The 27,840-nt window shown below is 50.5% G+C and overlaps 1 protein-coding gene across 1 annotated transcript; it reads left to right on the plus strand.

Moving 5' to 3' along the window:
* Nucleotides 1-218: 218 nt before the first annotated feature.
* On the plus strand, nt 219-27,529 carry LOC103185845 (tolloid-like protein 2). The gene is made up of 21 exons (XM_042336882.1): nt 219-408; nt 8,009-8,119; nt 8,289-8,360; nt 8,954-9,103; nt 9,305-9,422; nt 10,352-10,530; nt 10,855-10,960; nt 12,373-12,497; nt 15,446-15,561; nt 15,827-15,929; nt 16,024-16,140; nt 16,777-16,922; nt 17,287-17,482; nt 17,896-18,021; nt 19,286-19,446; nt 20,536-20,716; nt 21,328-21,453; nt 22,394-22,521; nt 23,885-24,098; nt 24,909-25,159; nt 27,270-27,529. The coding sequence occupies exons 1-21, from the start codon at nt 273-275 to the stop codon at nt 27,402-27,404; spliced, it is 2,997 nt and encodes a 998-aa protein (XP_042192816.1). The 5' UTR covers nt 219-272; the 3' UTR covers nt 27,405-27,529.
* The last annotated feature ends 311 nt before the right edge of the window (nt 27,530-27,840 follow it).

Genomic DNA, 27,840 nt, shown 5'->3' on the forward strand with positions numbered 1-27,840 from the left:
AGATAGAGAGAGAGAACCCCCAACGCCAGAAGGACCAGAGAGCACTTTGCAACTGGCTCCCAAACTGCAAAAAAAAAGAGAGAGAGAGCATTGCATTGCATTGCACGACTTCCCAGCTCCACAAAAACAAAGCCTCTCACTCCACACTCCTGCCTTTTTTTCCTTTTCTTTGCAGCCTCCCTCTCTCCTTCCCTCCCTCCCCCCCCACCCCCCCCACACACACACCCACCCATCCTCCCCTCCCCTCCCGCACTTGTTCCCCAGGTTAGACGATGCCTGGTCGGTGCTCACAGTGGCTGCTGTTGGCTGCTCTCCTGTGCGGAGTCGGGCAGTTTGCGCTGAGTCGGGATTACACCGAGAACGACGTGGGAGAACCTGAGATCGACTACAGAGACCCCTGCAAAGCGGGTGAGTTGAGTTAATAATGCAGCCACAGGTCAGTGGGTCTCTCTCCCTCTCTCTCTCTCTCTCCCCCCCACCCTACCCCACCCCACCCCATCCCAACCCAACCCCCCTTTAGCCCTGGGGAAAGTTTAGAAATCTTTCTGGCTTTGTGGGATGGGAAGGAGAGAGAGACAGACAGACAGACAGACACACACAGACAGACAGACAGACAGACAGACAAGAGAGCAAAGGCTGGGGAACATGCAAAGCCCTTTGATCTGCTGAAATCTATCTTGTGTTGCTGTGTGTGTGTGTGTGTGTGTGAGAGAGAGAGACATCTTAGCTGTGATTTGGGATCTTGTGAATGGGGAGAGAGCCTGAAATTGACATGGTGGTGTTACTTTCTTCCCTCCCCCCCCCCCTTTAAAAAAAAGTTTGAGGACCAACGTTGAATGCACTTAGCAGTTCCCCCCCTCCTCCACACACACACACACACACACACACATACCTTTTTTTTTGGTTGGGGAGGGAGTCTGAGTGAGTGAGTGAGTGTGTGTATGTGTGAGTGTGGAGGGGGTGGGGGGGGGGTGATTTACTACAGTCCAGATGCACAGTTTTGGACGTGGTGAGACTCTGGATTGCTGTGTTTGGAGCTGGACAGAGAAAGTCAGCAGCTGTCAACCAGTGTATAGAGAGGGTTGGTGGAGTGGGGGTGGTGGTGGTGGGGTGGGGGTAGGAGTGAGAGAACGCTTAATGCACCAGTAATCTGCTCAACAGGTACCCAAATTTCTAAACGATGGAGTCCCATAGCGTAGTGGTTAGCGCCCTCGCCTCGCAAGCAAGAGAACCAAGGTTCGTTTCCCGGGCGGGGCGAAACCTTGGGCAGGTTTCCATACTCCACACTCCTCTGTTTACCTAGCAGTAAATAGGAACCCAGTCAATTCGCAGATTGTAGTAAATCCCTGGTGATTTAAAAAAAAATAATAAGGATTTGGTCACTCAATTCACGACGGTTTGTGAGACACTGCTGTGAGCAATTGGCTGCTGTGTGTTTCACCCACAAAATACATCGTCAATCCCCTTTGCAGTATATCTTGTGAAGCCCTTTGAGACATCTCAACGATGTGATAAGAAGCTTTATTAAATGTGAGGATTATTATATTATTGTTGTTGAATGTGTGTGGTGGGGGGGTGGGAGAGGGTAAATTACCAGTGTGTCTTCCCAGGTATATAGACATAAGCTGTATCACACCTTCTCCCCAAACCCTGTGAAATCTACTTAATTCAATTATGGATTTTTTTTCAAAAACAAAATTAAAATTCCCTTCTCCGCCCACCAAAAAAACTTTTTTTTTCTTATCTTGGTTGAAGGAAAGTAAGTCCGTCAGAATTGTTTCCACTGGGAAAACTCCTGATATTATTTGAGCTTTGAGACTGATGTAGTTTAGGCTTCACGCCAGCCTGCAGTTACTCCAACGCACACTCTGGGGTCCCCAAGCCTTGGTTCTTGCTAACTTATGCCTAAATACTCTCCGGAATTAGGTAAGCGAAGAGAGAGTAATGCATTTTATTCCAACAATCCATCTCTGGAATTTCCACGTGTAGGTGGGATGGCATGGAATTCTCAGTTTGGTTTGGAGCCTCTCATGCAACGGTGATGGGTTTCCCTGTGTGTCACACACCCAGTTGACACGCCACCCCGCGCTACCCCGCACACCCACTAAAAAGTACCTGTCACGATTCAGGGTTTATTTAAATGGTCCCCTAAACACCGGACACCACAGTGTTTAAGGGACTCTGACTGCAATATGCTGACGCATCGAGCTGGCAGGAATGTTATTTTCAGTGTTGGATTGATTTAGTGTGTGAAAGGATTATTGTGTGTGCTGCTGCTGGTGTTTGCTGGGAGGTTTCCCCATTGTGAAAGGCGCTTTGGTGCTGAGAGAGAGAGACAGCTGTGCGTGGGGGTGAGGTCTGATTCAAACAACAAAAACAACAGCTTGCATTTGCACCACAACCTTCTCGCGGGGCAGTATCTCGGAGCACTTAACAGTGGCGGAGGCTGATGCTTCAACAACAACTTGCATTTACATAGCGTTCTTCGTGCCTGGCGGGATTGTCTTCCCAACTCTGCACGATCTGCAGATCATCGAGAACTCTGCCGCTTGTGTCCTCTCCCACACCAAGCTCTGTGACACTCTCACCCCCATCCTCACCTGGCTCCACTGTCTCCCCAGAGGTTAGAGTTAGAAATCCTTGTCCTCAACTTTAAAGCCCTCCGCGGCCTCTTGCTCCTCCCTACCTCTGTGACCTGCTAACACCATATCAACCTGTTCCCTCCCTCCGCTCAGCAGGTCCCAGCCTGCTTCACGTCCTCCGCCCGTCCCCTCCGACCATCGGTAGTTGGGTCTTCAGCCTCTCTGCCCCCACCCTTTGGAACTCTCATCTCACAGTCCCTTTGCCTCCCCAGCTCCCTTGCCTCTTTCAAGGCACGAGTTAAAAGGATGGAATTAGAAGGACCCAGATAAAAGGATGGAGAGAGGGAGTTGTGGATATTAGGGGAGTGCTTTAGAAACTGAAAGCCCAGACCAATCACTGAGAGAATACTCCCACTCAGCTCCTGATAACCTGCAAGCCAAAGCCCTAACGGATAGGGTGGTCCTAGCTGGACAAGCAGTGGGAAAGCTTGTGAGACAAATATATCAATGCATGTTAACTCCAGTGCTAACTGCCCCCAGTGACTGGTCTGCCCTTCCAAGTCCTGCCGACAAGCCATGCGAGGCTGTGCTGTTATCAATAGTGCCCTGGAATACTGCGGACTTGCCTGGCTCAGAGGGCCGGCTCGATTCAGACATTCCATTGCCAGGCATGTCACTTTGGAGCCAGTTTACCTCCAAGGAGTCCCTGCTAACCTCCCCTCCCCAAGGAGGATAGTCACCAGTTGGTCGTTTGGCATCCGACCAGTGTGGGTTTGAGCCTCACTAGGTGGATGGTAGGTACCAAGAACGCCCTTCCCTGCGAGCTTCCTGGTGGGCACCACAGCTCTGCATTAAATAATAATAATCATACTTGCATTTGATACAGCGCCTGATCACGTCTTTGAAGCGTCTCAAAGCGCTTCACAGGATATACTGTAAAGTGGATTGACTACTATTTTGTGCGCGAAATGCGGCAACCAACCGCTCACAGCACTGACCCACAAACAGTCGTATATGGAGTGACCAAATTATTATTATTTTGGGGGGTGAAGGATTATTATCTCTGGAAAGTGATCCGCCAATCGACTAACAATGATAAACGTATCATTTATTTGTAAAATTATGAAAATAACTTCTCTCACCATGCAGCAGCTTTAACCAGTTGAGCCCACAACGCAGTCTGACAGCACGGGCTGTCTGTACAGTCAACATGTTGTGTCATTTTCATTGAATCAGAGTCTGTATCATCACTGAAACAAGTCCAAGCTGGTGTTCCTCTCCACCCAGTCTAATTTCTCGCTCCCCTCTCTCCTCCATATTCTGTGACACGCCCTCTCCCCTCACTCCCCCACACCCTGTGATGTCCCTCCTTCACCAGCATCTCTCTAATTCCCCTTAAAACTATTTTAATAATAGTAATCCTTGCATTTGATATAGCGCCTTATCACTTCATTGAGATGTCTCAAAGCGCTTCATAGATTAGACTGTGAAGTGAATTGACTGAATATTTTGTGGGCAAAATGTGACAGCCAATTGCGTTCAGCAGAGTCCCACAAACAGTCGTGGATTGAGTGACCAAATTATTTTTTTTTAAGGGAATATTACCTCCGGAAAGTGATCTGCCAATCGACCAGCAACTGGGTTCCAACTTACTGCTAGATAAATAGAGGCATGTGGAGTAAGGAAACTTGCCTAAGATTTCGAATTGTCCGGGATTCAAACTTGGGTGTTCTCCCTTGTGAGGCGAGCGACCTAACTACTACGCTACAGGGCAAAATTTTAGACTTTGCCTCTACGCTGGTTTGTGACAGAGAATCATACGTTCCCACTGCCCCACAGTGTACAGCTTTCCAAACCTTTTTGTGATTATCATGAATTTGTTTGTCAGCTTGGCTCAGTGGGTAGCACTCTAACCTCTGAGTCAGACGGTTGTGGGTTCAAGCGCTGTGTTAGGACCTGAACTCACATTGACTAAGATGCTAAACCAGTGGAGTGCTGGGGGGTGTCGTGCCTTATTGGAGGTGCCGTCCTTCGGATGAAACGTTAACCCGAGGTCGTGTCTGCCTGTTTAGATGGATGTTAAAGATCCCATGGGACTATTCGAAAAGAGAAGAGAGTTTCTCTCTCCCGGTGTTCTGGCCAACAATCCTCCAACTAAAAATGGTCACTCACTCCCATGGCTGTTTGTGGAAAACTGCTGTCTGCAAATTGGCTGCCATATTTCACCTACAAAATACAGTCACTAAACCAGGAGAAACTCCCTTCTCTTTTCCAATAGTGTCTTGGGATCTTTAAAGTCCACCTGAACAATAATAATAATAATCATCCTTACATTTGATACAGCCTTATCACATTATTCTTGACATCTCGAAGACTTGACTGAGCTGTGCCAGGTCAATGATTCTGAGCTGGCTCTCCATCACTCCTAGTGATCGAGGTAGGAACAGCACCGTCTGGGCTCCCATGGGCAACTCATAATAATAATAATCCTCGCATTTGATATTACGCCTTTAACAACACAGAACATCACAGGATTTTACTGTGAAATACAACAACTGTGTATTTTGTAGGCAAACATGGCAGCTAATTTTCGCACAGCAATGTCCCACAAACAGCCATGAAGTGAGTGACTGATTTTATCTGGGGGATTGTTGGCCAGGAGTGAGAGAGAGAAACTCCCTTCTCTTTTTATATTCTTGTATCTTTTATAGTAAATCTTTTCATGGGATCTTTAACGTCCACCTGAACAGGCAGACGGGACCTCAATTTACTCTGGAGGTTGGCACCTTTGACAATGCAGCACACCACCCAGCACTGCATTGGAGCGTCAACTTTTAGACTGTGAGCTCAAAGTCGCTGACGTGGGGTTTCAACCCACAACTTCTTTTTCAGAGGAGAAAGTGTTACCAGCTGAGCCAGGCTAATTGGTGTTCAGAGAAGAATTTTGTAACTCTACAATGGATGCCTCATTGAAAGCACATTCAATAGTAGCTTTCAAAAGGGAATTAGATAGGTATTTGAAAAGAAAAAATTGCAGGGCTACGTGGTGAGAGAGGAGGAGTGGGACTAGTTGGATAGCTCTTTCAAACAGCCGCCATGATGGTCTGAATGGCCTTCTTCTGTGCTGTAAGAGTCCACAACAGCAACAACAAGATTCCATTTATAGAGCGCCTTTCACGTCGGGAGGACGTCCCAAGGCGCTGTATAGTTGGGTCAGGACCCGAGCAGGGGGGAAATGGTCAGGGTGAGAGGAGGGAAGGGAGGGAGCGAGGAGGGGGTAGAGAGTCGAGAGGGGAGCTGAAGACATGGTCAAAGAGAAAGGTCTTGAGACCGGCCTTGAAGGAGGAAAGGGAGGAGGCGGCGAAGGCACTGGGGGATAGAGTTCCAGAGCCTCGGGGCTGAGAGGCTGAAGGCCCGGCCACCGATGGTAGGGTGGTTGGGGCGGGGGATGTGGAGCAGACCGGAGCCAGAGGAACGGAGGGTACGGGCAGGTAGGTAGGGGATAGTAGGTCGGAGAGGTAGGAGAGAGCAAGGCCGTGAATGGCCTTGTAGGTGAGGATGAGGATCTTGAAATCGATCCTCTGGGGGATGGAAAACCAGTGGAGGCGAGCGAGGGTGGGAGTGATGTCTATGATTGATTCTATGTCAACTCTATTGGAAACGAGAAGGAAGTTTCTCTCTCCCTCAGATAAAATTTGTCATTCACCGCCTGTCTGTTTGTGGGACATCGCTGTATGTAAATTCGCTACTGTGTCTCTCTCGCCTATTCCTTCCCCCAACCCCCCAGTGCCCCTTGCCCTGACCGCTGCAATATTTAATATCGTGGAGGATTGCAAACACAGCATGTTGCCCAGCAGCGGAGTGGTTTACACTGTGTTTTGTTTGCAATCTCTGTCAGTTGGTAGCCATTGGGAACTGAGCACAGCAGCAAAGGCCTCACATTCACTGCCACTGGGAGAGAGCAGGGGTGAGGTTCAAGAGCTTCAAGTTTTCTGTAAAGTGTAGTGACTATTATGTGGGCTAACACAACAGCTAATTTGCACACAGCAATGTTTCAGAAACCAATTTTATTTTGGGGAATTGTTGGCCAGGACACCGGGAGAGTGAAACCACCTTCTCTTTCAGAATAGTGCCGTGAGATCTTTAACATCCACCTGAACAGGCAGCTGGCAACTTGGTTAACATCTCGGGTGAAGGATGGCACCTCTGGTAATGCAGTTTCTCCCCGTGTCTTGGCCAACAACCCCTCAAATAACACAGATATTTGTAGACGTTGCTATACACCAGTTGATTGCTGCATTTTCCCACAAATACACAGTCACTACCCTGTACAGAGAAGTTCTCTGAGATATTTTGACACGATCAGGCGCTGTATCAAATGGAATATTATTATAAACGTACTTTTGACTTATTCATTTCCTCTAGTCTGACTTCCTTGGTTTGCTTTCCGCTAGCTCTGTTTAACTTACGTTTCAGTAAATAGCTGGTGGGTCTCTTCTCTTGTGTGTGTGTGTGTGTGTGTGTGTGGGAGGGGAGCTCAAATAAGTGGGGTTTCCTTGGAGTTCAACTGGTTCCAAGGTGATGTGTTTGGCAATGGAATGTCGGAATTGAGCCCGGCCTCTGTGACGGTCTCTAGTTCGGTCCCTGACCAGGCTGGTCTGCACTGTTCCAGGACAGACTGGTCACTGGGGCCAGCGAATCCTCTCGCTCAGCTCTTGTTAACCCTGCAAACCAAAGCCCCAACAGGTAGGGTGGTCCTAGCTGGACAAGCAGCGGGAAAACTTGCCAGGCAGTGCTATTGATGGCAAGCTACGCGGTTTTAGCTGGTTAGACTCCAGCAGTTACCCCAACACACCCTCTGCAGTCCACAAACCTTGGCTCTTGCCAACCTGAGCCTAATACTTTCTGGAATTAGGTAAGCAGGGTTCATCTCTCCAGTGAGAGAGTGCAAATTGCATTACAGATGCAAGGAAATTTCCACGTGTAGGTGATTTGGAGACTCTTATAATAATGCTGACATCTGCTATAGCATCGAGAGGACATCTAACAATATTTATGTAAACCCTATTAACTGCGGGCTTTGTAGGCAAACGCGGCAGCCAATTTACGCACAGGAATGTCCCACAAACAGTCATGGAATAAGTGAACAATTTTATTGTGGGGATTCCAAATAAATTGTTGGCCAGGACATTGGAGAGATGAACTCCCTTCTCTTTTTGAATCGTGCCATGAGTTCTTTAACATCCACCTGAACAGACGGATGGGACCTCAATTTAAACATCTCATCTGACGGACGGCACCTCTGACAATGCAACACCCGCCCCCATCCCCCCAGCACAGCACTGGAGTGGCAGCCGAGACTACGAGCTCAGAGAACTGATGTGTGGCTTGTGCGAGTGTCTGAAGTGTGTTCTCTTTCTGGCCAGTTGCGTTCTGGGGAGATATCGCTTTAGACGAAGAGGATCTGAAACTGTTCCACGTATATCGGACCATTGATTTACACAAGCACACAATCAACTACACAGGCCACAACACAGGTGGGTGCTCAGTGAGTGTGCGTGTGTGTGTGTGTGTGTGTGAGCGTGTTTGTGTGTGTGACTGACTGTGAGGTGTGTGTGACTGACTGCTTGTGTGACTGACCGACTGTGTGTGTGCATGTGTGTGCCAGTCAGTATGTGTCCCTGCGCTGATGATGTTTGTTCCCAGGAGGGACGGGGGAGTCACTGAGAGCATACCAGAACGTCACAGCAAAACAACCTGACAAGAAAACAAGGAAGGGTAAGGAGGAGGAGGAGACCTTAGGGTTGAAAAATATGTGCGGGTGTGAGTTTGTGTGGCTGCCCCAATCTGCTCTCCACATTCCTGTGATCCCAGCTCCCAGCTTGGGTGCAAACCGCTAACTGTCCAGCATCTTGGGATGTCCTCCCAACATTAAAAGTGCCGTATAAATATACTTTGATGTTATTAGTGTGTGTGTGTGTGTTTTGTGTGTGTGACTTAGACTTTTCTTTTCGACCGGACCTTTGGTCACCTTCCTCCCCCTCCCCCTGGCTCGGGCCGGGATCCATTACTGTAAAGCACTCTGAGACGCCATCTGGCGTGGAAGGCGCTATATAAATCCAAGTTGTTGTTGTTGTAGACTATACAGCAGTTATTGCCAGTCTAGGGCATTTCCCCGCTAGACTGCGATTTCTCCTCCTTCCTCTACAGAGCTGTCTCCCACCCCCCGTGGAGGAGGTGTGTTGGGGTGGGGGGTGAATGACTGGGTGCTGAGGTGACTGGGAGTGGGGGTGTGACTGAAGGGGTGCTCTGTGGTTGTTCCTGACGCTGACTTCAGTGTGGGGGTAGTGACCTTGCTGGCTGTCTCCCAGGTAACGGCAGACATGGCCAGCGCAAGAGCAAGCGGAGAGAGCAGCGAACGAGAACCCCAGCCCCTCGGGGCCGGAGAGCAGCCACCTCCCGGCCGGAGAGGGTCTGGCCCGGGGGCGTCATCCCTTACGTGATCGGGGGCAACTTCACAGGTCAGTGTTCCAACCTCGACATAGAGAGGGTCAGTGAGGGGATTTGGGGGTGACAGTGAGGCGGTTTTGGGGGTGTCAGGGAGGGGGTTTGGGGGGTGTCAGGCAGGGTTGGGTGTGTCGGAGGTTTGGTTGTGCAGTATATCAGTGAGGTTTGGTATGTGTCAGTGAGCAGGTGCTGAACTCCTGTGTTGCCCGCTGCAGGTACCCAGCGAGCTATATTTAAGCAGGCCATGAGGCATTGGGAGAAACACACGTGTGTGACCTTCGTGGAGCGGAGCGATGAGGAGAGTTTTATCGTCTTCACATACAGACCGTGTGGGTCAGTGAGCGTGTCAGTGCTGTTGCAGACCAGAGTCTCTTGAACATTGTAAAGTCCGGTGTTTAAGGGACCATTTAAATAATCACAGCAGGAGCATTTTTTGGGGGGGTCAGCCGGGTGTCTGACACGCAGAAACCCATCACCGTGCTTAAGAGTCTCCAAACTAAACTGAGAATTCCATGCATCCCACCTACACATGGAAATTCCAGAGGTAGCCTGTTGGAATGGAATGCAAATTCTCTCCCTGGAGAGACACATCCTGCTTACCTAATTCCAGAGAATATTAAGCGCAGGTTGGCAGGAGCCAAAAGTTGGGGACCTCAGAGTGTGCGTTGGGGTAACTTGGAGTCTAACCGGCTGAAACCACATAGCTTGCCATCAATAGCACTGCCTGGCGAGCTTTCCCGCTGCTCGTCCAGCTTGGACCACTCTACCCTTTAGGGCTTTGGCTCATTGAGTTAACAGGAGCTGAGTGGGAGGATTCCCTGCCCCCAGCGGCTGATCTGCCTTTCCAAAACCTGCCAATGAGCCAGACTGGGCTGTGCTGTTATCAGCAGTGCCCTGGAGTATTGAGGGCCGGCCTGGCCCAGGAACCGGACTAAAGACCATTATTCCAATATTTTGTTTCCAAACAAGTAACCTTAGAGCCAGTTCAGTTCCAAGGAGACCCTGCGTACCTTCGCCCCCCCACCCCCCCACTCCCTCAAAAGGAGAAGAGACACAGCTATTTACTGAAGTGTGTGAGTTGAACACAATTAGCTCAAAGCAAACCGAGGAAGGAGACGAGAGGAGATGAATAAGTCAAAGGTCCGTTTACCACAACATACAGTATTCCATTTGAGGTGTGTGTGAGTTGGGGGCGGGGTCTGTGTGCAGGGCTTTCGCTATCACTCTCTCTGACCTCTCCGTTTCCCACCCCCTCCCGCCAGGTGCTGCTCCTACGTGGGCCGGCGGGGGGGAGGGCCTCAGGCCATCTCCATCGGCAAAAACTGTGACAAGTTTGGCATCGTGGTTCACGAGCTGGGTCACGTGGTGGGCTTCTGGCACGAGCACACCCGGCCCGACCGGGACGCACATGTCACCATCATCAGGGAAAACATCCAGCCAGGTGGGTTGGTGGGGTGGGGTAGAGGGCAGTGAGTGGTGGGAGCCGGCGGGCAGCAAGGCGGGGGGAGTGTCTGGGCGAGGGGGGAGTTCAGTTGAGGGGAGGTTTGAGTGAGTGGAGACATAGCTTTGTCTGTCCCTAGACTGTGTGTGTATGTGTGTGTCAGTCATTGGGGGTGGGTGGTGGTGGGGGAGGATGAAGGAGCTCGAGAAGGAAGGAGCCGGGTGGGCTGGGGCGAACTCTGGACATCGTGTGATAGCGACAGTGTTGGGGTCGGTCGGTCGGGGCAGAGAGACAGAGATCAGTGACGGTGCTGTGATGTCACAGGGCAGGAGTATAACTTCCTGAAGATGGAGCCAGCCGAGGTGAACTCCCTGGGGGAGGGCTACGACTTTGACTCCATCATGCACTACGCCAGGAACACCTTCTCAAGGTTGGACTTTAAGGTTACTCCGCTTTTATTTCCTCGCTTCCTGTCCGTTATCGCTGTGACCAAGATGCCTCCCCAGCCCATAACCCCCGCTGATTTGGGAATTATAGATATTCCATAATGATTTGCGAATCAGGGATCTGGGATTTTGTTTCTTTCCTGCTGTTGAATTCAAAAAAGAGGTGACATTCAACCTGTCACTAGCTTCCTTCCTGACGCCCCCCACCCTGGGGTATTGTGTTCAGTCCTGGACACCCCCATTATACAGGTAGAAAGCCTCCGAGGCAGTGGAGAGGGAATAGAGGAGACGGAATTTGAGATCTGGGATTGGGGTCTGGAATCTTGGGTTTCAGATCCCAAATCCCGGATACCAGATCCCAAATGCTGATCTGATACCAGGGTTGAGAGGTGGGACTCGTTGGGGGAGAGCAGAGCGATGGTGCTGTGACCACGGGAAGGAAAGCAGTTTGAGAGGAGACCTGAGGAATGTACATTTATACAGCACCTTTCACATAGGATGACTGACAGTCTCCCAAGCGCTTCACAGATACGATGGGGAGAGAGAGCACTGAGCGGAGAGGAAGGATTTAAGGCTTGAGCGAGGCACGGTCAGAGATTGCTTACTCTCTGGGTAAGTGTTGATGTGGACAGTAGGGAGAGAGTGTGCCCACTGAGTCAGTCGGTCAGTCAGTCAGTCATAGGAGGACTTCCAATTAACACCACAAAGGGAACATCTCCAAACTAACCCCACTATGCCCTTGCTCCCCACCCCATGCTCCCCTCGCTCTCCCCCACCCCCGTCTAACCTCCCTTTATGATGGCTGTGAAATTTGGTCCCGATTGGCCAACCGGCGGAATAAAATAACAAAAAGATGAAATCATATTCCCTGTTAGAAGCCTTCCTGATCCGGGCACTCTCCATCCCACAGTGTAGTGGTTAAGGCATTCACAAGCAAGAGGACCTGGGTTCGATTCCCCGGTGGAGCGAAACCTTAGGCAAGTTTCCTTACTCCACATGCTTCTTTACCTAGCATAAGTAAGAACCTGGTTGTTAGTCAATTGGTGGATTGCTTCCCTGGGGGAATATTCCCTCCACGCAATCCATGACTAGGACACTGCTGTGCGCCTTGGCTGCCGCGTTTCGCCCACAAAATCCACAAGACAATCCATTTCAGGGTATATTCTGTGAAGCGCTTTGAGACGTCTCAACAACGTGATAAGGCGCCATATCAAATGCAAGGATTATTATTACTATTATTGTTATCCCAGGTGAAAGGTGCTGTGAGTGTGTGAGTGAGTGAGGCTTCACTGCCCCAGCGCCTGGTGTCCAGCCCTCTGCGGTTGGCCTCTGCTTGTTTGTGTTTGAGATTCCCGAGATCCTGGTGCTCACCACCAGCTCCTGTCTCCTTCCAAAGGGGGGTTTTCCTGGACACCATCCTGCCACGACGTGACGACGCTGGGGTCCGCCCGGCTATCGGGCAGCGAGTCAGACTGAGCCAGGGCGACATCACTCAGGCCAAGAAACTGTACCGATGCCCAGGTAACTGCGCTCCGTTCCCCCGCTCGCTCGCTCCGGATTGGAATAGTAATAATAATCCTTGTACTTGATGTAGTGCCTTATCACTTCGTCGAGATGATGCTGCATGCAATTGCCTGCTGTGTTTCACCCACAAAATACAGTCACTACACTTTACAACATATACTGTGAAGCGCTTTGAGACGTCTCAACGAAGTGATAAGGCACTGTCTACAGAGGCGTGTGGAGTAAGGAAATTTACGCTACGGGACTCAACGAGAAACTAAATGAGGAATTCAATCCATTTTCCAAGTGGTCTTTAACGTTAAGACACAGTGGCCTCACTGGCTAAGACTAGGTAGAATTCTGGGGCATGTGATTGCTCTTACTAACTCTCTCACCCCCCCCCCCCCCCCCATTTCTCCTTGCTCCCAACTCGCCTCCCAAGCAGTAAATTCAGGGGAGACAGAGAAAGAGATTCCATTGAATAGCGCTTCTCTCAAAGACCCATTGACTCGGAGACTGAGGCCCGCGATTGAATCCAGGAACAGTCCTCCCTAATGCCCTTTACGTATTCTCTGAGCCCCTATTGCAGGGTTTTACGACCTCCCTGTTTGATTTTCGTTAATTAAAAGCTCCCCCTCTGGAATGTTCGACCACGACGAGAGGCAAAGTGGAAGCAGATGTGTGTGTTTGTCTGCCTCGCTGCAGAGGGGTTTGAATTTGAAAATGTGCGTGTTCAAAATTCAAAATACAGTTTGTCAGCCCTCTCCTGTCTCTGCCATCCGCTCCTGCCAGCTTGGCTCAGTGGCAATGCTCTCGCCTCCGAGTCAGAAGGTTATGGGTTGCAAGCCCCACTTTGAGCTTGCAGTCTTGCCTGTCAACTCCACTGCAGCTCAGCATAGTCAGAGGTGCCATCCTTCAAACGAGACGTTAAACTGATGCCCCGTCTGTGACGTTAAAGATCCCAAGGCACTACTCAAAAAGAGAAGGGAGTTGTTCCCAGTGTCCTGGCCAGCAATCCCCCAAACTGGCTGCCGTGTTTGCCTACGAATAAATAAACAGTAACTACACTTTATAGTAAAAATCCTGTGAGATGTCTCAACGATGTGATAAGGCCTTTGATATCCTCTCACTAACGATATCAAATGCGTACACATCTGTAATATTGCTGCACATCAGTGGTCTGAAATTCCACCTAGTCTTAGCTTGTGAAACTTAATGATCCTGAATTCTGTCTTCATTTGGCAGTGGTTCCTGGACCTGCAGAAACACAGCTTCCAAAGAAAGAATTTGCAAATCGCTTAGCACAAATTTAGATTTGAAGGCTGAAACTGTGAGGACTGTCAGGTCCCTGATCTGAGGGGGTGTGAGGGAAGGTGGCTAAGTGGGATCTCCTTGGGGTTGAACTGGCTCCAAAGTGACGTGCTTGACTGTCAGATTATTGAATCAGATCTCCGTTACGGTCTCCAGTCCCGGTTCCTGAGCCAGGCGGGTTCGCAGTATTCCAGGACACTACTGATGATAGGTGTCAGACACGTGTGGAAACCCATCACCGTGCTTAAGAGTCTCCAAACCCAATTGGGAATTCCATGCATCCCACGTGGGATTCCCAGAGATAGATTGTTGGAATGGACCTCCCTGGAGGGATAATAATAATAATAATAATAATAATCCTTGCATTTGATATAGCGCTTTTCACGTCGGGAGGACGTCCCAAAGCACTTCACAGAATAGACTGTAAAGTGAATTGACTGTATATTTGTGGGCGAATGCGGCAGCCAATTGCGCACAGCAATGTGCCACAAACAGTCGTAGATTGAAAATGACCAATTTATTATTGTTTTGTTTTTTTGGAGGGATTATTATTAGGCGTGTGGAGTAAGGAAACTTGCCCAAGGTTTCGCCCTGCCTGGAATTGAACTCGGGTCTCTCACTTGCAAAGCGTGTGCTCTAACCACTGAGCTACAGGACTCCACTGTATGCATCTTGTTTGCCTAATTCCGAGAGTAGTAGGCGCAGGTTGGCAAGAGCCAAGGTTTGGAGACCCCCAGAGTGTGGGGTAACTGCTGGAACCTGACCAGCTAAAACCACATAGCTTGCCATTGATAGCACTGTCTGGCAAGCCTTCCTGCTGCTTGTCCGGCTTGGACCACTGTTCGGCTTGTAGGGTTAACAGGAGCTGAGTGGGATAACTCCCTGCCGCCCAGTGACCTGGTCTTCCCTTCCAAGTCCTGCCAATGAGCCAGGCTGAGCTGTGCTGTGGTCGGCAGTGACCTGGAGTGATAAAATGATTCCACCTGATTTACTCCTGGATCTCAAATTCCCGATGTGCCTGTGGTGCTCCCTGGTGGTAGAGATGTATCTTTGTGAGCAGTTTCCCAAATCATTGAATGAACCTTCAGCTCTTGAGGAGAGGCTGGGTAGCCTGGTTGCAGTGCTTCCAGTAGAGAAGGGTCACTGAATGGGATCTAATAGTGAAAGGAATTGATGGGTTAGATAGTGGATGACTCGTCCCTCTGGTAGAGGGAACGTTACACAGGGCAGAGCCTTAAATTCTGAACCAAGGCGGTCAGAGCTGAGGTCAGGAGGTGTTTCCTCACACACAGAGGCAGATCAGTAGGGATGCTTACACAAGAGATGGGGAAAAGAATGAGGACATAGGATTAAAAGCTCTGCCAAGATCTCATAAATTCCCCTCCTCCAAAAAAAAAATGGCTTATTCAATCCACGACTGTTTATGGGACACTGTTTGTGTTGCTGTGTTACGCCCACAAAATATACAGTCAATCCACTTCACAATCTATTCAGTGAAGTGCTTTGAGACGTCTCAATGACGTGATATATCAAATGCAAAGGATTATTATAATTATATAATATATATATATTTATGAGCTCTTTAACGTGCTATTGCTGAAAATGAGAAGCTTTGCGGAGAGGCTGAGTGAAGCTCCCTATCTCCCCTCTCGCAGCCTGCGGCGGCAGTCTGCAGGACTCGGTTGGGAACTTTTCCACTCCGGACTTCCCCAGCGGCTACGTGTCTTTCCTGCAGTGCGTTTGGCGGATTTCGGTCACGCCAGGAGAGAAGGTGAGCGAGCTGCACGCGCACACACACACACACATATAGCACCCACACACAGTGTCCCACACATACACACAGCGTCCCACACACAGCGCTATGTGTCCGTGTGTACGTGCATGCATGTGTGTATGCATGCTTGGGTCCATGTGCGTGCGTGTGTTTGTGGGGGGGGCAGGGGTGACAGTGCTGGGGGGTGTCGTTGGGTGCTGGGGCGGGCAGAGAGTGTGTGCTGGAGTGGGCAGTGATTGGTTGACTGCGGCGTTTATTACAGATCACCCTGAACTTCACCACGATGGACCTGTTTAAGAGCCGCCTGTGCTGGTACGACTACTTGGAGGTGCGAGACGGCTACTGGAAAAAGGCTCCGCTTCTGGGTAACAGCCACCTCTCTCTCCCTCCCTCGCTCACACCCTCTCCTCGCTCTTCTCTCCCTCCCTCACATTCTTTCTCCCTCTCTCTGGTTTACAGGCAGGTTTTGTGGGAACAAGCTCCCAGACGCCATCATCTCCACGGACAGTCGGCTGTGGATAGAATTCCGCAGCGGCAGCAACTGGGCAGGAAAAGGCTTCTCTGCGGTGTACGAAGGTATTTACTTCTCTTCTGTTTAGTTTCTCTGTGGAGATGGCAGAGAGAGAGAAAGAGTGTGCGCACTGGGCATCGATCAGCTCTGGGTGACACCACCCAGGTGACTTGTTTTGGTCACCAGATGTCTAACACACACGGAAACCCATCACTGTGCTCAAAGAGTCTCCAAACCAAACTGGGAATTCCATGCATCCCACCTACACGTGGAAATTTCTGTGTCTGGAATGGAATGTGCACTCTCCCCTCCAATGAAGCTATCCACCAATCAACTAACAACCGGGTTCCTACTTACCTTTGGGTAAACAGAAACGTGCGGAGTAAGGAAACTTGCCTAAGATTTCTTCCCTCCCCTGGAATCGAACCTGGGTCCTCTCACTTACGAGGCGAGAGCGCTAACTCTTCAGGACTCCACAAGTTACCCACCTCAGGGCAGCCATTCCCCGTGGCGTTTGGTGTCGTGACTGACAATGTACGAGTCTAAATGGGAAAATGTTAGGCGAGCGAGCTAACCACTACACTACAGGACTCCACGTGTAAATTGTGTTGTCTGTACTTGTAAGTATAAAGATTATTACCATAGGATAAAGCGGGATTGAAGCTGTTTAGGTGCTGACGGTTTGCCTTATTTCTACCCAGCTATCTGTGGTGGGGACATTAACAAGGACACAGGGCAGATTCAGTCCCCCAACTACCCCGATGATTACCGTCCGTCCAAGGAGTGTGTGTGGAAGGTCACAGTCACTGCCGGCTTCCACGTGGGCCTCACATTCCAGGCCTTTGAGGTAAGCCCTCCACTTCTGGGCTCTGCCAGGGGGAGAGGGGTTTTGGGGGGAAAGGTGGGGTGTTAAAGCACGCAGTCTCTGTGATGTTCTCCTACGTGTGAGGCTCCGGATAAGAAGGAGTTTGACATGGCTTAAGATCAGGGACTCTGGTTTATGGTCCGGCCACAGAGGAGCCCAAAATCAGAGAGGGCACATCCTGGCATGTGCCTGTCATGTTCTCGGCGTGAGCCTGGCATGTTCCTGTGTTTGAGGCTCTTGTATTCATGGCGTGCTCCCAGCATGTTTCTGCTTTGATCCGGTGTTTGAGCTTGTCATGTTCCTGGCGTGTTCCTGTGTTTGAGCCTGTCGTGTGTCGCTGTGACAGATCGAGCGGCATGACAGCTGTGCCTACGACTTCCTGGAGATCCGGGATGGGACGGGGCCAGACAGCCCCCTGATTGGTCGTTTCTGTGGTTACGAGAAGCCGGACGACATCAAATCCAGCTCCAACCACCTGTGGCTCCGCTTCATGTCAGACGGCTCCATCAACAAGGCCGGCTTCGCTGCCAATTACTTCAAAGGTACCAGTGACTGTCCAGCACATCAGAGAGAGAGAGAGAGAGAGAGAGAGACAGAGTAAACTGTCTACGCTGGCCATCCACACTCCCAGCTCAACAACAACAACAACACGATTACATTTGTATAGGGCCTTTCCCTTCAGGAGGATGTCCCAAGGCGCTGGATAGTGTGGAGCAATTTAGACCCGAGCAGGGGTCGGTGGGGAGAAGGGAGGGGAGGGAAAGAGGGGTGGCTCAAGGTTAGAGACAGAGTAAAGCTCCCTCTACACTGTCCATCCACACTCCGAGCTCAAGGTTAGAGACAGCGTAAAGCTCCCTCTACCCTGTCCGTCCACACTCCCAGGTCAGCGACAACATGGTATAGAGATAGAGTGGGGGGAGGAGGTCCGGTTGGTGACTTGTCTTGTTCTCTGTAGAGGTGGATGAATGCTCCAGGCCGGATAATGGAGGCTGCCGCCAGCGATGTGTGAACACTCTGGGCAGCTACAAGTGTGCCTGTGACCCCGGGTACGAACTGGCTCCCGACAAGAAAAGCTGTGAAGGTAAAACCCTGCCCTTGGTCTCGCTGTGTCTCAATGTCACCACGGCAACCGTTCGGCTTTTCCATTTTTTGGTATGTGTTTCGCACTGAAATTCACTGCTTACATGAAATGTAAACCAAGGTCACAGTCTGGCACAGTGGTTAGAGCTCTCTCTTGAGTCAGAAGTTGTGGGTTCAAGTCCCATTGCGGGGGGTTTGAGCTCACAGTCTAGACTGTCACTCCACAGGTTTGAAAGGTTTGCAGAACCTTCCAAACCTTTTTGGGATTATCATGAATTTGTATGTCAGCCTGGCTCAGTGGGTAGCACTCTCACCTCTGAGTCAGGCGGTTGTGGGTTCAAGCGCCATGTTAGGACCTGAACTCCCATCGACTAAGACGCTAACCCAATGCAGTGTTGGGGGGTGTTGCATTGTCGGAGGCGCCATCCTTCAGATAAGACATTAAACCAAGCTCTCGTCTGCCTGTTCAGGTGGATATTAAAGATCCTCTGGTTCTATTTGAAAAGAGAAGGGAGTTTCTCTCTCCCGATGTCCTGGCCAACAATCCCCCAAATAAAATTGTTCGCTCACTCCATCAGGATTTACTGTACAGAACAATACAAAATGACATTTGTGAAGTGACTTTCACGCCAGGAGGCTGTTTGTGGGACAATGCTGCAAAATACACAGTCACTACACTTTGCTGTGTATTTTGCACAAGATGGAAAGCTCCCTGAGACGCTATTCTGAAAGCGCTCTTGGGCACTGTATAAATGCAGGTTGTTGTTTACACCTTCAATGCTCTCCCCGGCCTTGCCTCCTCCTACCTCTCCCACCTGCCCGCTCCCTCCGCTCAACAGGCTCCAGCCTGCTCCATGTCCCCGCATGTCCAGCCCGCCCCACCAGCAGTCAGCCTCTCTGCCCCCACCCTCTGGAATTCCATCCCACATTCCCTTTGCCTCGTTCCCTCCCTTGCCTCTTTCAAGGCACAATTCAAGACCCTCTTCTTCGACCGTGCCTTCAGCCACCCTCTCTGCCCTCCATTCTCCCTGCTCCCAACCCCGGCTCGGGTCCTAATCCCTGATCTTTCAGCGTCTTGGGACATCCTCCCAACGTGAAAGTCGCTTCACAAATGTCATTTTGTATTGTACTGTACAGTAATTCCTGTGAAATGCTTCGAGACCTTTCAATGACTTGATAAAGCATTATAATAAATGTAAGGTTTATTATTGTAAAACACCTCCCGTTGCTGGTGGTTGGCAACTTACACTGTGTCATGCTTACAGCTGCGTGTGGCGGCTTCCTGACCAAGCTGAACGGCAGCGTCACCAGCCCGGGCTGGCCGAAGGAATACCCAACCAACAAGAACTGTGTGTGGCAAGTGGTCGCCCCGACGCAGTACAGGATTTCACTGCAGTTTGAGGTCTTCGAGCTGGAGGGAAATGATGTAAGTGAACACCTGAGTTTCTTTTGGGTCAGGACAGGTAGTTTGGCTTTTGGGTCAGGCTGAATTTCGTTTGGCAAGGGCTGGGATGGGTTGGCAAAGAATGGGATGCGTTGGCAGAGATTGGGATGGGTTGGTGCCAGTTGGATTGCGTCTGCATGTCTGAAGCGGGTTGGATCAGTGGGTTAGCACGGGTTGGGTTTGCACCAGGAGTATTGGGGTTATGTTGGCATTGGATCAGTGCAGCGTGACTGAGACGACACAGGGTAGTTGGTTTTGGTTAGTGTGGATTGGGTTGGCATGGCATGTTTTGAGTTGGAAACAGTAGTTTGGGATGGCATGGTTTGGGATGGCACAGGTAGCGTTGTGTTGGCATGGGGACAACAACAACTTGCATTTATACAGCGCCCTTCAGGTGGGGTAGCGTCCCTGAGCACTTAAACCCAAAATGGGTAGCGTTTTATCAGCATGGTTTGGGTTGGTAAGGGTTGGGTTGGTGCAAGTTGGCAAGTATTGGATGGCACAAGTAGTGTTGGGTTGGCATAAGTAGCGTTGTGTTGGTACAGAGTGTGAGTTGGGAGAACTGCTGGTGTCTAACCAGCTAAAACCACAGAGCTTAGCATTGAGAGCACTGTCTGGCAAGTTTTCCCACTGCTTGTCCAGCTCGACCTCCCTGGAAACAAGAACCACCACCACTTGCACTTATATAGCACCCTCCACGCAGGGTAGTGTCTCAAATCCTACCCATTAGGGCTTTGGAACCGGAGCTGAGTGAAGGATTCCCTGCCCCCAGTGACTGGTCTGCTCTTCCAGTTCCTGCCGATGAGCCAGGCTGGGCTGTGCTGTCATCAGCAGTGCCCTGGAATACTGCCTGGCTCAGGAACCAGACTACCAACACCCCCCATAGAGGGCTGGCTCACTTCTGACATTCCGTTGCCAAACATGTCACCTTGGAGCCAGTTCAGCTCAGTACCCAACCCCCCCACCCGCCCCACCCTCTCCCAAGTAGCTGAAGTTGGACTGAAATAGAAAGTGGTTATGGGGGTGATGAGGAGCGTGGAGAATGGCTGTGTCCTTTTTGACATCCACCAGGTCTGTAAGTACGACTATGTGGAGGTTCGCAGTGGGCTGGCGACTGACTCGAAACTCCATGGTAGGTTCTGTGGACTGGAGAAACCCGATGTGATCACCTCCCAGTTTAACAACATGAGGATTGAGTTCAAATCAGACAACACCGTCTCCAAAAAGGGCTTCAAAGCCCAGTTCTTCTCAGGTATGTGTGGCGCTGAGCCAGGGGAACCCTCAAAGCCCCTTCCACTCCTGGGTGATTGACAGGAGGTTGACATAGGTCTCCTCAGCGCTAAAATTCCCCCCATTCTTAGCCTGTTTTATCTTCTGAATTTAATTTGGGAGCAGTTTTTCCACAGCTGTTGCTGACAGGCTCAGTGCTTGAGGGGCACCCATCAGAAACATCCCCTGGGACCAGGAGAAGTAGGTGTAGTTTGGATTTGCACCACTAGTGTTGGTATAACACTGGCTGTATTGGCTTGGGTTGGCACAACATGGGTTAGGTTGGATCAGGGGCTTAAACCCCCACCGTTCTGACCCAGTAGAGAGCAACTCCATTGGATTGAGACAATCCTCCTGCAGCTGGAGGCATGACGGTGAGAACGACAAGTGCCCTGGCTGGTTTGCTGAGCGAGTCTGTGTGATAGGGAGGATCGGGGTAAGAGCGGGAGTGGGGATGGGGTACGTGGGAGGGGTCTGGCCTAGTTGGAGGGGTTGGAGGTGAACGGGGAGAGGGTCTTGGGGTGGGGGGTGGGGACCCCGGGTGAGGGTTGGGGACTGTGGAGCAGGACGTATGACTGGCCTCTTCCTCCCCAGATAAGGACGAGTGCTCCAAAGACAATGGTGGCTGTCAGCACGAATGTCTGAACACGTTTGGGAGCTATGTTTGCCAGTGTCGTAATGGCTTTGTCCTGCATGAAAACGGTCACGACTGTAAAGAAGGTGAGTGCCCCCCACCCACCAACCCCAGGGCCTTCTCTTCCCCACCTCCCCATCTCCCCCGAAGCTGGGTCTCCTCCCCAAAACAAATAGAACTACAGTACAGTAAAAACTCACATAAGTCTTACACATTATACATTGTACAAACACCCAAGTCGTGCATTCACCCGAGTCCCATTCAGTTTTCTATCAAACCCGATAGATTTCCTTGCGCTACTCATATCGATCACCTCCTAACTCGTAATGCCGCTCTCCTATCCTCCATTATTACCGGCTGCATTGGATTGCGGGAAACATAGTCTTGATCCGTCAGAGCACGCACAGGAGAACTTCATTTCCCGCGCTTCAATGTAATTCCATTGCTTGCCGGTACGTGTGCATATGGTGACAGGTCAAGGCGCAGTGAATCGCGGGAAATGTAGTCTTGACCCGTCACCCACACACACTTACCGGCTGCAGTGAATTACGCATGCGCAGTGCGGATCATTCAATAAATCGTATTCCATACAATTTCTACGGTTTGCCCGCAACTTTACGTCAGTCATATTAAATGTTACTGTCCCGACTCATACGGCTTATGCAAGTTTTACTGTACGTCAAATCTAAAGGCGATCAGCCAACTAGTCCGTGCCAAAGTTTACACTCTACACCGGTGTGGGCACAGCCTTATTGGTTGGCCGACCAAATCAATTTCCTCCATTGAATATTTCTTGATTGGTGCAGTAAATCACGGAACATTCAATCGAGTAAAAACTGGAATTGGGTGAATGTTAGCGTCGAGCAGTTGTGTTAGGTAAACAGAGTGTACGGAGTAAGGAAACTTGCCTAAGCTTTCGCCCCACCTGGGAATCAAACCCCAGGTCTACTCGCTTGCGAGGCGAGCACGCTAACCACTAGGCTACAGGACTCCATAATTATACGATGTGTTTATTGTGTGTTGCAGCTGGGTGTGAGCACAGAATACACAGCGTTGAGGGCATTATCACCAGCCCCAACTGGCCGGACAAGTATCCCAGCCGCAAGGAGTGTACCTGGGCTATCTCTGCCACCCCAGGGCACCGCGTCAAACTGGTAACTCCCCTACACACACTCACTTCAAATCACACTCACAACAATAACAACAAATTACATAAGGCTGAAAGGCCGAGCTGGGGATAGGGATCAGGTGGAGGGCAGGCGGAGGGGCTCCGGGCTGGAGTTTCAGAGGATGGGGACAGAAAGGCTGAAGGTTGGTAACCTCCCCTCAACTCACACTGAACATGCTGCGTCCCTCACTGAGGGAGTGATGGAGAGAGTTACCCAGCTCTGTGATACAAGGAAGGCCTGGTTTAGGAGATGTTACAATAATAATAATAAAATAATAATAATCCTTGCATTTAACATAGCGCTTTTCACGTCGGGAGGACGTCCCAAAGCGCTTCACAGAACACACTGTAAAGTGAATTGACTGTATATTTCTGGGCGAACGCGGCAGCCAATTGCGCACAGCAATGTCCCACAAACAGTCGTAGATTGAAAATGACTAATTTATTATTGTTTTTGGAGGGATTATTATTAGGCGTGTAGAGTAAGGAAACTTGCCCAAGGTTTCGCCCTGACCTGCCTGGAATTGAACTCAGGTCTCTCACTTGCAAAGCGAGTGCTCTAATCACTGAGCTACAGGACTCCACGAGGTTTGAGGACACAGTAAGGGTGGTGTAAGGAGCCTCACATTCTCAGTGAGATGTGAATACAGCACTAACTCCCCTTGGTCGGGGTCAGACATTGGTGGTGATGGTGGGGAGTGAGTACCTCTTCCACTGGTCCGTTGACCTGGCGGTGGGAGTGTGGTTTGCATAGAATCTTACAGCACAGAAGGAGGCCATTTGGCCCATCTGCCTGTGCTGGCTCTTTGAAAGAGCTACCCAACTTGTCCGACACCCCCTCTTCTTCTCTCAAACCCCCTCATAATTTTGAACACCTCTATTAAACCTTCCCCTTAAGCTTCTCTGCTCTAAGGAGAACAATCCCAGCCTCTATAATAATAATAATAATAATAATAATCCTTGCATTTGATATAGCGCTTTTCACGTCGGGAGGACGTCCCAAAGCGCTTCACAGAATAGACTGTAAAGTGAATTGACTGTATATTTGTGGGCGAACGCGGCAGCCAATTGCGCACAGCAATGTCCCACAAACAGTCGTAGATTGAAAATGACCAATTTATTATTGTTTTTGTTTTGGAGGGATTATTATCTCTCTCATCTCTCCACATAACTGAAGTCCCTCATCCCTGGTACCGTTCTGGCAAATCTCCTCTGCGCCCTCACCAAGGCCCCGACCTTCTTCCTAAGGTGTGGTGCCCAGAATTGGATACAATACTCCAGCTGAGGCCTAACCAGTGATTTGTAGAGGTGTAACATGACTTTCTTGCTGTTGTGCTCTGTGCCGGCAGGCGTTCAGTGTGTTTGAGGTAGAGCAGCACCAGGAGTGCGTGTATGACCACGTGGAGGTGCGGGATGGCCTTGGGCAGGAGGCCGCCATCTTGGGCAGGTTCTGCGGCAGCAAAATTCCAGAGCCCCTGGTTACCACCGGCAACCGCATGTTCATCAGCTTCTTCTCTGATGCCTCCGTCCAACGCAAAGGATTCCAGGCCAAACATAGCACAGGTATATATACCAGCGCCTGACACGCTCACTCATTCTCGCGCACATGCTCGCTCGCTCGCTCACACGCACACATCAGTACCAGCGCCTGACATACACACACTCACACACAACACAGGTACCAGCACCTAATATTCATATATAATAATAATAATAATCCTTGCATTTGATATAGCGCTTTTCACGTCGGGAGGACGTCCCAAAGCGCTTCACAGAACACACTGTAAAGTGAATTGACTGTATATTTATGGGCGAACGCGGCAGCCAATTGCGCACAACAAATGTCCCACAAACAGTCATAGATTGAAAATGACCAATTTATTATTGTTTTGGGTTTTGGAGGGATTATTATTAGGCTCTGTGTGGAGTAAGGAAACTTGCCCAAGGTTTCGCCCTCTGCCTGGAATTGAACTCGGGTCTCTCACTTGCAAAGCGAGTGCTCTAACCACTGAGCTGCAGGACTATATACATACACACACCACACACACAACACAGATAACCAGCGCCTGACACGCACAGGCACCCAGCGCCTGACACGCACAGGCACCCAGCGCCTGACACGCACAGGCACCCAGCGCCTGACACGCACAGGCACCCAGCGCCTGACACGCACAGGCACCCAGCGCCTGACACGCACAGGCACCCAGCGCCTGACACGCACAGGCACCCAGCGCCTGACACGCACAGGCACCCAGCGCCTGACACGCACAGGCACCCAGCGCCTGACACGCACAGGCACCCAGCGCCTGACTGCTGCGGGCATGGAGCATGGGATCAACGGAGAGCAGGGTACAGTGTCCTTGTCATTCACAGAGTGCGGGGGACGTCTGCGAGCCGAGGTGAGGACCAAGAATCTTTACTCTCACTCCCAGTTTGGGGACAATAACTATCCTGGCCAGGAGGCCTGTGACTGGGTGATCGGGGCCGAGGACGGCTATGGGGTGGAGCTGATATTCCAGACCTTCGAGTTGGAGGAGGAGGCTGACTGCGGCTACGATTACATGGAGCTGTACGACGGCAGCGACAGCTCAGCACCACGTCTCGGCCGCTTCTGTGGCTCTGGGGTGAGGACAACAATTACCATCAATAATAATTACTAATTATATTGATAATAATAATCACAATGATAATGGTGAGAAAAAATGATATTAATAATTGATACGGATGTAAAGACTGACTGGGATAATAATAATAATAATCCTTGCATTTGATAGAGCGCCTTAAAGCGCTTCACAGGATACACTGTAAAGTGTAGTGACTGTATTTTGTAAGCAAACCGCAACAGCCAATTGCACGCAGGAGTGTCCCACAAACAGTCATGGATTGCGTGAACACGTTAGTTTTCGAGGGATTATTACCCCCCGGAAAGAGATCCACCAATCCAACCGGGTTCCTACTTACTGTAAACAGAGGCATGTGGAGTATGGAAACTTGCCTAAGATTTTGCCCCGCCCGGGATTCGAACCCGAGTCCTCTTGCTTGCGAGGCAAATGCTCTACCCACAACACCACAGGACTCCACAAGTTATCACATCACGCAGACATCTCAAAGTGTTTCACAGGATATACTGTGAAGTGGGATGACAATGTATATTTTGTAGGTAATTATTGGCTGAGTGGTAACGCTCTCGACTCTGAGTCAAAAGGTTGTGGGTTCAAGCCCCACGTCAGGACTTGGAATTTCACAGTCTAAGCTGATGCTCCAAAGCAGTGCTGGGGCGTGGTGCATTGTTGGGAGGTGCCGTCCTTCAGGTGAGACGTTAAACCGAGGTCCCGACTGCCTGTTCAGGTGGGAGTTAAAGATCCTATGGTGCCATTCAAAAAGAGAAGGGAGTTTCCCTCTTCTAGGGGCCTGGTCAAAGGTACCCCAGATAAAACTGGTCACTCAGTCTCTCCTCCCACCTTAACCTTCAAGATTCTGTCCTTGCCTGGTTCAGGTCCTACCTTTCACACCGCCTCCACTTCGTCGCGGCAAACGGCTTCTCCTCCAGCCCCCGCACAGTCTCGTGCGGTGTTCTTCGGGGCTCTGACCTCGGTCCCCTCCTCTTCACCCTCTATATGCTCCCCCTTGTTGACGTCATCCGCAGACAAGGGGTAAATTTCCACATGTTTGCGGATGACACCCAACTCTACCTCTCTGCCTCCACCCTCAACTCCAGGACTACTGGTGTCCTGACCGACTGCCTGTCCGACATCAAGTCCTGGACGAAGGCCAATTTTCTCCAACTCAACGTCAGCAAGACCAAGGCCCTCCTGATTGGCTCGCGGCAGCACCTCCGCACCTCGGGCTCTGGCAGCATCAGCATCCACGGCTGCACACTCAACCTCACTAAGCCAGTCAGGAACCTGGGTATCTTGTTTGACCCTGAACTGTCCTTTCTCCCCCAAATCCGCGCCATGACCAGCACTGCCTACCACCACCTCCGCAACATTGCCAGACTCCGTCACTGCCTCACCCCTCAGGCTGCCAAAAACCTCACCCACGCATTCGTCACCTCAAAGCTTGATTACGGGAACTCCCTCCTCATCGGCCTTCCCAACTCTTCCCTTCACAAGCTGCAGATCATCCAAAACTCTGCAGCTCGTGTACTCTCACGCACCAGGCTCCGTGACCCCATCACTCCCACCCTCGCCCGACTCCACTGGCTCCCCATCCCCCAGAGGATCGAGTTCAAGATCCTCGTCCTCACCTTTAGGGCCATCCATGGCCTTGCCCCCTCCTACCTCTCTGACCTGCTGACTCCCTACCAACCTGCCCGCTCCCTCCGTTCATCGGGCTCCGGCTGCTCCATGTCTCCAGCCCTACCATCGGTGGCCGGGCTTTCAGCCTCTCTGCCCCCACACTCTGGAACTCCATCCCACAGTCCCTTTGCCTCGCTTCCTCCCTCGCCTCCTTCAAGGCCAGTCTCAAGACCCTTCTCTGCGACCGTGCCTTTGGTCTCCCTCCCACCTCTCTGCCTTCCCTCACCCGCACACCACCCCTCCCCCATGCTCGGGCCCCGACAGCTGACTGTTCAGCGCTTTGGGACGTCCTCCCGACGTGAAAGGCGCTCTATAAATGTAATTTTGTTGTTGTATCAAATGCAAGGATTATTATCGTTATGTTATTAATAATAAGGTTGATCTTTGAGACAGGAAGGGCTGCAACTAATCCCTGGATTTTCCTGACCCACAGCCTCCGGAGGAGATCTATTCCGCGGGAGACTGTATCGTGATCCGCTTTCACTCGGACGATACCATCAATAAGAAAGGTTTCCACGCTCGCTACACAAGCACCAAGTTTCAGGACGAACTGCACATGAGGAAATAACCGAGGGGAGGACAGAGCCTTTAAACCCAACAGACAAAGTCCTTTTTATTCTCGATTTATTTTCCTCGTTTTTTTAATTGAACACAATTGTGGACCAGAAAATAAATAAATCTTTCTACATTTCAGAGTGAGCTGTTATTGATTTGCTGATTATAGAAGGATCAAGATATATATATTTTTTTTCTCTTTCTTTCCTCTTCGCCCCCCACTTCCCCATGTCACCATGACAAGCTTTAAACAGTTAAATCAGGATCGACTCCCAGGATGAAACAAGTCAGGCCCAAACTGTGCAGTTGTTGTGTACAAAGAAACTGCTTTTATTTTTTAAATAGAGGTGAAATAATGTGCGCACCATTTGGATGTTAAACAATTTATTATAATCTAATGCAGTTTCACAGTCAAAGGTTATGCAAAAAGCAATGAGCCACTAGCACAA

This window comes from Callorhinchus milii, unplaced genomic scaffold (genome assembly GCF_018977255.1).
Source record: "Callorhinchus milii isolate IMCB2004 unplaced genomic scaffold, IMCB_Cmil_1.0 Scaffold7, whole genome shotgun sequence".
Classification (NCBI taxonomy): Eukaryota; Metazoa; Chordata; class Chondrichthyes; order Chimaeriformes; family Callorhinchidae; genus Callorhinchus; species Callorhinchus milii.

Bases quoted from the DNA above. Each gene is read 5' to 3' on its own strand.
- LOC103185845 (XM_042336882.1), top strand. From the start codon at position 273: ATGCCTGGTCGGTGCTCACAGTGGCTGCTGTTGGCTGCTCTCCTGTGC. The intron at 8,120-8,288 runs GTGGGTGCTCAG...GTTTGTTCCCAG, and splicing joins CTACACAGGCCACAACACAG to GAGGGACGGGGGAGTCACTG. The intron at 10,531-10,854 runs GTGGGTTGGTGG...GTGATGTCACAG, and splicing joins CAGGGAAAACATCCAGCCAG to GGCAGGAGTATAACTTCCTG.